Source organism: Lethenteron reissneri, chromosome 43 (genome assembly GCF_015708825.2).
Source record: "Lethenteron reissneri isolate LAM-NWPU_2019-01 chromosome 43, ASM1570882v1, whole genome shotgun sequence".
Taxonomy (NCBI): Eukaryota; Metazoa; Chordata; class Hyperoartia; order Petromyzontiformes; family Petromyzontidae; genus Lethenteron; species Lethenteron reissneri.
The window spans coordinates 278,517-289,162 of NC_083821.1; the positions used below are offsets into that span (position 1 = coordinate 278,517).

The window sequence follows — 10,646 nt, forward strand, 5'->3', positions numbered from 1 at the left end:
GGATCGCTGAGCCAACAAAACCGCCCAGATCCCACAAATCACGGCAGCTCGCCACGCCGGCTGTGGGCGGGCGTGCGCCCTTGAGCGCAGGGGCAGGAGCTGATGCGTGATGGCAGCTTCACCACCATCGTCAGCACTACCTTCACTGTCACCGTCACCACCACAGCAATCATCATTATCATCATAATCACAATTGCTACCACTATCATTTCTATCGCGGTCATCTGCATTGCCACCACCATCATTTCCAGCTCCATCATCAGTATCACCATCATTTGTTCATGTTTTTGTTTGTTGTGGTTGCACCCGATTCAAGAGCCGCCTGGTTCACAGGGCTGTACGTAATAAATGAACTGAATGAAAGGACCTCCACAACCTTGTATCGTCTTAACCCGGTGTCCTTTCCCCCTCTGTCCTGTAGCCACATCACTTTACCTCTTCTAAAAATAACCTCCATTTATTTGTACGCTCGAGAATTCCAATATGTATCATACATTTTATTGATATGATAATCACGAGCCCCACCACCAGTCTCGCCACCAGGCCCGTTCGTCAATCCACTGCTGGATGAGGGCCTTCCCACACCGTGCGGGTCGTGGCAGTCGCCGGAACAAACTTCCCGTGCTGGTTGGTGAAGGTGGTGAGCAGAGACCTGGCAAGAGCAGCACAGCACAAGGGGTGCACTACCCACTGCTACCCACAACGCAGCAGCGCCGCGGCTGCCCTGCGACGACGCGTGCACGTGCTCGCCCATCCGAGCGCTGTCCAGGATCAGCACCGCTTCGCTTGCGAGCTGTGATGAGGCCGGGCGCGTTCCGGGTAATGAATTCAGATTCAAATGTGGGCTGACGGCGCCCATCATTGCGTGGTTACTGTGGGCACGGCCAGGGGATTGGCACTGCAGTTGGCGTCTTCGCCACGACCTTAAACGGGGAATGGCGGTGACAGGGTTAAGTCGAGGGGAAAGAGCCCTCGTGCACTCATGCAATACAATTGGCTGCTGCGGTATTTTTCAGAGCTGGCGGTGTTTTCGCGCGGCAGCCCACGGGGACAGTGCGGCCCCACTAAACACAGCGTTATTTTCGTGCAGTCGCCTTAATTGGTGTGCGCTAATTAATTATTAAATCAGAGTTGACAGGGTGTGAGGGTGAGGAATACGGCGAGGCATACGGGGGGTGGTTCCGATGAGTAATCGGACTGTGGGGGCGAGGGGCAGCGGCGTGGCGATCGAGTGCTGCGCAGGCGGTGCAACTGCGCCGAGAGCCACGGGTCGGAGGAGCCGAGGCGCGGGTCGTCGGACGGACAAGGGGGGGGAGTGGTGGGGAAATTGGACAGCGCCACTCCAATTCCTTGCTCCAGGAGCCGTGCACCAACCACGCAATTCCACTGGTGAGGGGTGAGGGTTAGGCGAGTAGTGTGAGAGGGTAAGTGGAGTTATTGGTGAGGAGTATGGTTAGGAATATGATGATACATTGGCTTAGGGTGATGAATGTGAGCCAGGCGTAGTCGTAAGGGTGAGGGGCAGGCTCAGCACAAGGACTCGGGGTGAGTTGTATTTAATTAAATATAGCCAGCAGGGTCAAGGGTTATGTGTTAAGGTTCGGGGTAAGAAGTGACAGTGAGTTTCGGTGTGAGGCGTAGGAGCATGATGCGGGTTAGGGTTAGTGGTTAGGGTAAGGAGTAGAAGGCAAGGGGGAGTCGAGTTTGTGGTGAGCATGATCACCGGTGACCGTGGGGTTTTAGGGCAGACGTGTACTACCAGGGTGAGGGTTATTTTGAGGGTTCAGGGTGATCGGCCAGGCTGTTCAATATCAGTGCTGCACCAGCCGTCTGTGCAGACAAGAAACTCATTCCATCAATCAGAGGCGGCAATGAGCCCTGTCGTGCCAGACCCAAGGCGCTGAATGTTGACTCGGAGATAAAACCCCAAAGCGGGCGTCTGTATCACTCGGCATTCCTCCACGCCAGGGTTAATGATTCTGCGAGTCGAGCAAGCAAAGTCCGATGACCCCGCATTCCTTCCGCCTCCACGGACGTTGGGAGGGCGGCACGGTGATCGGTGCCAATTCACCTCGGGGCCACGTCTCGTCACAAACCGCGAGTTGCGTCATCGCAGCAGCGGCAGGAGCGCAGCGAGGAAGTAACGCAACTCGCGTCGCAAGTCGGTGGCAAGATACTGTGGTGGGCCGGCGATATCCTTTCACAAGACACTTCGCGAAGATCCGACCGAAGAATTAACCTGTTTCTGTTGCTGCTGCTGCTGCCGGACCGCCCTCGACCGCGGTGGAAACGCACAACTCACGGGAGCAAATACTCAACCAGGACCGTGACTCAGAGCACAACCATGTCCACCATCGTCATCACCCCCTCGGGTGATGACGTTTTCTTTTACATGAATTCACTCATGACAGGAAAGGGTCAAATGTATCAACAATGCAGGACCTCCCTAAACATGAGTCTTGAGCCTCAGTAAGAGCCGGCATGAGTATGAGTATTGATTATTATTGTTGTTCTGGCCCCACTGTTGACTTGCCGCAGAGTGGCTCTCGTGCTGCTCATCCCGGAGCTCACAACGCCGGCTGCCTCGCTCTGGCCGCCCTCTCGACGCTGCGTGACGCCATCCCCATCCACTTCACAATTCTCCGCGTCCTTCTCCACGTCACATGTCCTCGTGTCGCTTTCTCCATTCCTCTCTGCGTCTCGCCATGGCTTTCGCACTCCGTGTGTATGGCGTTCAAGCAGCGGGCGACAGTGGTGTGTTGGATGTTGGAAGCCATTCCACGACACCCGGGGGTGGTAGCCGAGCGCGTCCGCTTGCTGCACCAGAGTGCGCGTGTGTTTGGCAGTCGCCGGCAATATATGTACCTGATGGTTTGCACCTCATCGCATTCGCAGTTTGGTGGAGTCCTTGATCTTCCATCAATATCCCACAACTTCTTCCTCCACGTGTTGCTGTTGGGACGCGGTTGACAGCGGTCTCCACTGTCATCGGGCAGCAGAGAGAAGCCAGAGCTGTCTCCGCGTCAGCTCTTCCGTAACGTTCTTGTTCGGGACACCGCTGTCGTGCCATTAACTGCCATCATGGCATCTTCGTGGCGTGTGCTATGCTGCAGAGGCGTCGCGTGGTTGGCATGAGCCTTCACCCGTGGACACCTGTGCAGTTGCACCACCTGCACACTCGATCGCCACGCCACTGCGCTCCACTGCCGTGCGCAAAGTACAGCCGACGTCCACGCGACTCCGACCTGGACGGCCGATGCCAGAACCGACCCGGCTGAAGGTCGTGGGCCATCGGACACGGGCCCAGGAATTACATCATCATCACGATCCATGGGCAGATAGTCCGTAGGTGTCCTCTGCACATTTCGTCATTCTTTCCACTTTTCTCTGTCAGGAATTACGTAACAAAATATTTAACTTGCGACGCGAACCCAACGTCCCGCATGGGCGAGCTTCACGCTCGCGTCAGCCAGCGCCGCCCGCGCCGCCGCAGCGGCGTGGCCGGTGGCACCGCGGTCCGGGCCCTTGAGCTGCACGCTCAGCCGGTTCCGCCGAGGCCCCCTCTGCTCACCGTTACCCGCTCGCCCCGAAGCCGCTTCTGACTGGCTCGAGGAATGGGAGGATTGCGTTTGTGAGTAGAGGCGAGTTTTCTGCTTGCGAGCTGCATTTTTTTAGCCGGATGAGGGCAGCTCACCGCGCAGCGCTTCGCTGAAGTGCGATGATTCAATGATTCCAGGATTCCACAACATCCCGCCGCGCGGATTATCACTCTTGTTCGCTTCCATCCTGCGCTTACCTTTCTGTCTGTGGAGCTTCTCATCATGCACAGAGCGGTACATGTTAGTTTATTGTGGCCCTGGGGCAGTGGCCACACTTGCCCAGGGACCATGGGGGGCTTGGGCACGCGAAGCCCAAGAGTTGTGATGCGCTGTCTCTGCAACTCCATTCCAGGTCGCACCGGGAATTTCTGGCACAATCAAATCTGTTCAGTAAAATGCGAGACAATATGAGCTTGCGTCGGCTCATGTCTGAGCTGGATTGATTCACCAATGGCTTGGAGGTGTTTTTGTACAGCACCCTCGGCGTTGGAGAAAAGCCAAAGACCTTGTATTCCAGTGACAAAGTCGCGTTTTTCCTCCGGCGATTCACGACTGCTGTTAAAAGTGCACGCTTGCGTGTGCAGAGCCGCGGCCACATTTGGCAGGAGCGCTCATCTCGGTCATAGAACCAAAAGTGCGGTTATCCGGTTGATCATGTTTCTCCCCCCATGCACCTCGTCACCCCAACCATTGTCGTAATATCAGCCGACTCATGTCGCACTTTTATCGCTCCCACCACCACCGCGATTACTGTTCTCGTGAACTTCACGCATTGTTACCTGTCCAGAGCCTGTTCTACCAGTTTTAACGGTTTCCTCTACAGTGCTTTCATACTGCACTCAACCTCCATTGATGGTGCAGGAAATAAAGTTCGTCTCTCTCATCTTCTCACACACGTCAACTTTAGAACTCCCTGCCATCGTCCTCCATCCCGAGTTCATACAACCCCGCCTAATTCAGAAGACGTGCTGGTTCATTGCTGGTCACTCAGCACTACAGCAATCGCAAACTGTTTAACATGGCTGCTAGAAGCATCTGCCATCCGCTGCCTGCAGCAAGACCCACACAGCGGTGACACTCGACAGCAGGACCGACATCACATCCTCACCCTGCAAGTTTCGTGAGTGAAAGGTTGGGCCGATCCAAGTACAAAACATTGGCTTGGGGTTCCCACAATGTAAATACAAACTCATATTGTATGCAATTTGATGCGGGGGGTGGGGGGCTATGGAGTTTGGGGCCCTAGTAAAGTTTAACCCCTTTAAACCCCTCCCCCCCCGAACTTTTCGTCAGGCATATCCAGACCCGACAACAAGCCACAACCATCAACCACGCTCTCGAAAAGTCTCAGCCAAGGCTTGGGTTTGTGTCCTGCAAGCAGCCCGAATTTAGCCTCGTCGACGATCTAGTTACAAGCCACCAGAGACGAACAATCAACCAGCACAGCAGGGTTTGCTCGTCTGGCTTCGTGCAATACACGTCATGCAACAAGCCCTAGAGATTCAGCGCCATGCCCTTTCACAGGAGATGCCACGCTCTCATTAAGGACACGCTCATGCCCTTAGGGAGCAAGCCTTGCCCCATGAAGTAGAATACACACGTGTGTGCTCGGTGCCCTTTAAGAACGGGGACACTTACATCACACTGGGCCACAGGGCTTGCATTTCTGACCGAATCGTTTATGCGTCGCCAGCCGACTAGAGTAGGTGACACGTGATAAATAGTAGCCACGGATATCGCGAGGTATACTCGATGTGGTATGCCGGGTGTAAAAATAAGCCCTGCCTGAACATCCTGTATCACTGTGTGGAAGACTGCTTTCCTACATCTGCAGGAATGTGCAACAGCGAGGAGGTACAGTATATTGTTAATTTTATTGAAATATTAAAACTCACAAAGCAAACTGGAGTAAGGCTGGTGGCGTTTGTGTGTGGGCTGTGTTGCATCCTGTGTGGTGATGGTGGGTTGGTGATGGTGGGTTGTTGATATCACTGTCACATTCCTGTACAGGTGAGAGACATTACGTATAGGTGAGGCATCACGTGCGGGTGAGAGAGGCACCAGGTACAGGATTGTGCGGGATTGACTGCCTGGCTGGGCGCACCTGCATCGTCCGGTGGCACCTTGCACCTCAAGCGAACAGCAGTGAGAATTCTAAGGAGCGAGGCGCATGCAGCAGCAGCAGCTGAATAGTCTGGCGGGGCTCCTCAAGGTGACGCCACGTGGACCAGGCGAGTCGGCAGCGTCTTCACGGCGGATAAAGGTGGCGAGGGCAATCGGCGAGACGAGCCTGAGTTGCGGGGTGAGAAGCTAGAAGTGGTGAATGGAGTGATGATACGGGTGAGGTGGAGGTGATGAGGGTGAGTGGTGGGTGAGTGGAGGTGAGGAAGAAAGTTTAGAGTGAGTAGGGGGGTGAGTTGTAAATTCAGTACAAGGTGGTGAGGAGAGGTGAGGGTGTGTGGGCTGATGAGTGTGCGTGGAGATGAGTGGGGAAGAGATGAGAGTGAGTGGAGAAAGATGGCGTTATGGTGATGGTTGTGATGGAGGCGCTGGGAGTCGTGACGAATGAGTAAAGAGAACGAATGAAAGGGCTGCGGTGAGAGGGAGTGAGGAAACAGGTGGCGTGGCAACGCGACGAGATGGAGACGAGTCGAGGGTATTACAGTACAATGAGATGGGTGAGCGCCAAGTTGAGAAGTCGTGCGAGCCGACCCCGATCCGCTACTCCGCAAAAACGTCTCCATCCGCGTGGAGTTCATGATCCACAAAATCCGGGCAGTGCTCCATGGCCACCGCGCTCCTTCACGATCCCATCTCTGGAGCTCCACGCGGCATCAGCTCTCTCGCCTCACGCCGCGCGTCCCGCTACCGCCAACGTCCCGTGGAGGCGATGGTTGCGGCGGCGTTGTTGCTGTTGTTGTTGCTGTTGGACGACGACGATGTGGATGACGCGGTGCTGGCGGGGGCCGTCATTTCGTGGAGGCATCGCCGCCTGCCGAGGCGCTCGAGTCTCCGCTTCTCCAGCACCAGGTCCTCCAGGCTGTGGAACTGCAGCGCGTGGCTCTCGGCGCCGCGCAGGTGAAGGCGCAGGGCGTAGGGGCCGCGGCCGTCGCTGCGGCGCTCGCTGCCGCTCTTGAACTGCCGCCTCCCGTAGCGGCACCAGGCGGCGAAGCACTCCGAGTTGGCCCAGCTCAGCAGCTGCCCGGCGGCGCCCACTTGCTCCACGGCGCAGCGCACGATCGCGTCCGCGGCCAGAGCCTCAAACTGGTAGCAGGAGGACACGAGGCGCACGGAGCGACCGCCGCCCGCCGCCTCCACCGTCTCGTTCCTCACCGCCTCATCCCTCAGGCTCACGCAGTAGCCGTCTCCCACGAACACCACCCACAGGGACACCTCGCCCGGCGCCGAGAACTCCAGCAGGTCCCCTGGCAGGCAGCGCGGCAGCAGTTCGGACAGGGCTCCCAGCGGCTCCACGGTGCCCCGCGAATTCCGTGGCCCCGCCAGGGTCTTGTTCAGGATGCACTCGTCAATGTGGAAGGCGGACAGCTCCACCTCGTCTGTGCTCAACTGTCCACCTCTCTCCTCTTCGTCCTCTTCTTCTCCTCCACTTGCTCGCCCGCGCGCCTTGGGGGGCCCCTTTCCTCCATGACCTTTACCACCATCGCCACCTCCTCCCGCACTTCGCCTTCCTCCGCCTCGTCCTCCATCTTTGCCGTCGTCGCCCTCGTCCTCCTCGTCGTCCGTGAAGATGTAGGCCACCGCGGAGCCGGGCACGCCGTCCCCGTCGTGGTTCGCCGCGTCCGCCGTGGGTACCTCGAGGTAGTGAGCGTGCGTGAGCCGCTCCACCTGGTTCCCCATCACCATGGCTCCCGGGCCCGGAGCTCGAGCCGCGGGGATGAAAGGGGCCCGGCGCAGGTGGAGTGGCGGGAGGAAGCGGGAGACGCACGAAGGTCGGCTCCGGTCACTCCCGCACCCCGTTGGCGTTAGAGAGGGGGTCCAGAGGGATCCCCGACTCGGCAGGGTCTCGCCTCAGCGGGGGGTCGCCTCAATCACGAACTTCGCGAGCCGAGGCAGGTACTGGCGAGAGAGTCTAATGGTGGAGGAGCGGCGCTCCCTCCAGGTACGACTCCTGCTTGCCTCTCCCCTCTCCCCTCCAGGTGAAGCCCCTCCCAGTGAAGCCCCCCCCCCCGGGCAGGCCCCGCCCCTCCGGGTGAGACTCCTCCTTGCCCCGCCCCTCCAGGTGAAGCCCCCCCCCCCCGGGCAGGCCCCGCCCCTCCGGGTGAGACTCCTCCTTGCCCCGCCCCTCCAGGTGAAGCCCCCCCCCCGGGCAGGCCCCGCCCCTCCGGGTGAGACTCCTCCTTGCCCCGCCCCTCCAGGTGAAGCCCCCCCCCCGGGCAGGCCCCGCCCCTCCGGGTGAGACTCCTCCTTGCCCCGCCCCTCCAGGTGAAGCCCCCCCCCCGGGCAGGCCCCGCCCCTCCGGGTGAGACTCCTCCTCTGTGCAGGAATATTCCTCTCGCCCGGCAGGTGAAGCCGCCACGTGCTGCAGGTGGAGAGGAGGAGGCGGCGCTGCTGCTGCTGCTGCTGCTGATGCGGCAGCTGCAGCTGCTGAGCGCCGCGAGTGGGAAGCGCTGCCCGGGTCTCGCGTTTCGCCTCGTCACGGAAAAATGCGCGGGCCCCCTCCGTGGTGGCGAGAGGGGAGGGAGTGGGACGGAGGGGGCGGGAGAGAGGAGGGGGAGGGGATATTTGGAGGATTCATTGGCGTGGCGGGAGGGAAGTCGTGGCACCTGGATTGCTCGAGTGCCGTGCGATGAGATGGAGTCCAGTGTTCTGTGGAACGCTGGGACTTCTATGCCGCGTGTGGTGCTCTTCTACATGGGGGTGTGTTCCCCGAGTTGTGATGTTGCGTTGACGTTGGGTGTGACCGATATGGGTGTGCTTTATCGGCTCTGATCATTCTCCAGACGATGTGTGCCGTCCAGCCTTGTGAGATGCCGTGTGCAAAGGGCCTGCGTTGTTCTCTGGACCCGGGCTGCTCGGGCAGAGCAGATGGCGCCTCTTGGTGCTCCCGTGTCTCTGTGTCCCTGTCCCGAGTGCACAAAGCTTCGGCGGTGCTGTGTGACAGCCTCTGGCTCTTGTCCAGACACCGTCTCCGCGACTCACAAATCGCTCAGCGATGCAATGAAACCCCTCATTGCTATTTCACTTGATATAAATGCAACGCAGTTTATAATGAAGTCATCGCGCATTCTCATTACACTGTAATTGCAAATGCGTTTAGTTATTTGTGGTTATGCACTAATGTCAACGCATAATCGAAATTATATTTTTTTTAAATCTATAAATGGTTAATCCCGTGCAAGATTCGCATCGGAGGTAAGACGCAACGCGCGCGCGAGTGTCGGCATGGAACGCGCCAGGCGACATCGTCCCCCCGATACAGACAGACGCGCGCATTGGCGAGGACCGCTGCCCCGGAAACAGCGCGAGGAGAAGAGACCGATTGAGCTCTCGTGACGTGGCAGCTGAATGACTTGGCGATTAACCTGCGATAGCAACACTCAGAGACCCAGTTCCAAACGTGCCTCTCTCTGTTCAACTGGGAAATGGGGCCTTGAGCCACTTTCCACATTGCTATGACAGAGGTCAATATAGTAAACGGTAGGAGGAATTTACCCCGACAATACAAATACTAGTTCCATCCTACCTGCCTATGTCAGCTGTTATTTCCGACTCTCTCTGTCTCTCTCTTAGATCTCCCATGCTCATATGCCCTTTGCATTGCACTCTCCTGCCCTTTGGATTGCACCCGTTGGGTTGCACTCCCTTGTCAAGGTGGACGCTCACCTGCTATCTTACAGTTACATGCTGATTTCTCACATTAACATCACGAGCCCCGACCACTTCTTTATGATCCTTGGGCTACACCCATTTCAAACCTTATAAAAGTCTGCCTCAGCAGCAAACCAATGCTTCCCCATCTGATGACGGACACTTGTGTTGCGCCCGAAACGTCGTGATTTATTTTATATCCACGTGACTTTACCGAAAGAACCAAAGAGTATGGATTACTGCAGTCACGAAAGCTTCACATCAAGATTAATACAAATACAGATTATGCAAAAGCTTTGCAAATGAGGGTATAAATCCACATTTGCATGGAATGGAGGTGAAAGTACAAAATTGTCATCTGTCCTTCTTGGCTTCTTGAAGTCATCTCTCACCAGGTCACGGGCAAGGAGGAGCAGTTGCAGTCACATAATCCATGCCACGGAGGAGTGCGACTTTTAGACATTTTCCTCTTTGTATCACAAGCACAGTTAATCCACGCGGATAATCGAGAGGACAACCTATGTATTGACATCTCACAAAGGGGTACTCATGTTATCAGCTCAGGAGGGATGGTCGAATTGACCCAGAGATTTTCTGCATCCTGGCCACTTCACTTGAATGCATGTGGTCGGGGGCTTAGGCGAGTTGAGTTGGGAGGGGGCGGAGGGCAAAGCTCTGTGGCGAGCGGCACAATTGGCACGGACGCTAACCGGGGCTGACAGACGCACATCTTGCCAGGGATCGCCCGCCTAATCAGGCGTGCCCGGAGCCCTCGGGACATCGGGGAAAAGGTCGTGCGCAAGGGGCATAGCCACGCCAGGGTTTTCACCGGATCGGCTGTAAGATTCAAACCCCTGAGGAGGTGGCCCCCGCGCCCAACACATCTTCACGCAGCCGTCGCGTCGGACACAAACAGGAGCCGCGTGTCGCTCGCCCAAACCTCTCGTATTTCCCGAGGCCCCACGAGTCTATGGGCCCTGTAGACGCAGGTTCTGCTGGCAGAGGCTGCTCCTACGCTCTGTAGCGACTCGGTCGAGTGATCTTGATTCCTACGGAAAATCGAGTTTTGCGGTGTAACGCACCGCGGCTTGTGCCGATGTCAACACACAAGCTCTGCTGATGTGAGCAGCAGCAGAAATTCACAAAGACAACAGATATGAAATTGCCCGACCCAAGCCCGTGTTCTGGGCTGGTACAAAAACTCACCGGCCACACACG

The 10,646-nt window shown here is 57.2% G+C and overlaps 1 protein-coding gene across 1 annotated transcript; it reads right to left on the reverse strand.

Annotated features, from left to right (window-relative positions):
• Positions 1 to 5,311: 5,311 nt before the first annotated feature.
• LOC133353358 (protein LRATD2-like) lies at positions 5,312 to 7,760 on the reverse strand. Its single transcript, XM_061569546.1, has one exon. It carries the CDS (start codon positions 7,461 to 7,463, stop codon positions 6,465 to 6,467), a length of 999 nt encoding a protein of 332 aa, XP_061425530.1. The 5' UTR covers positions 7,464 to 7,760; the 3' UTR covers positions 5,312 to 6,464.
• Between the last annotated feature and the right edge of the window lie 2,886 nt (positions 7,761 to 10,646).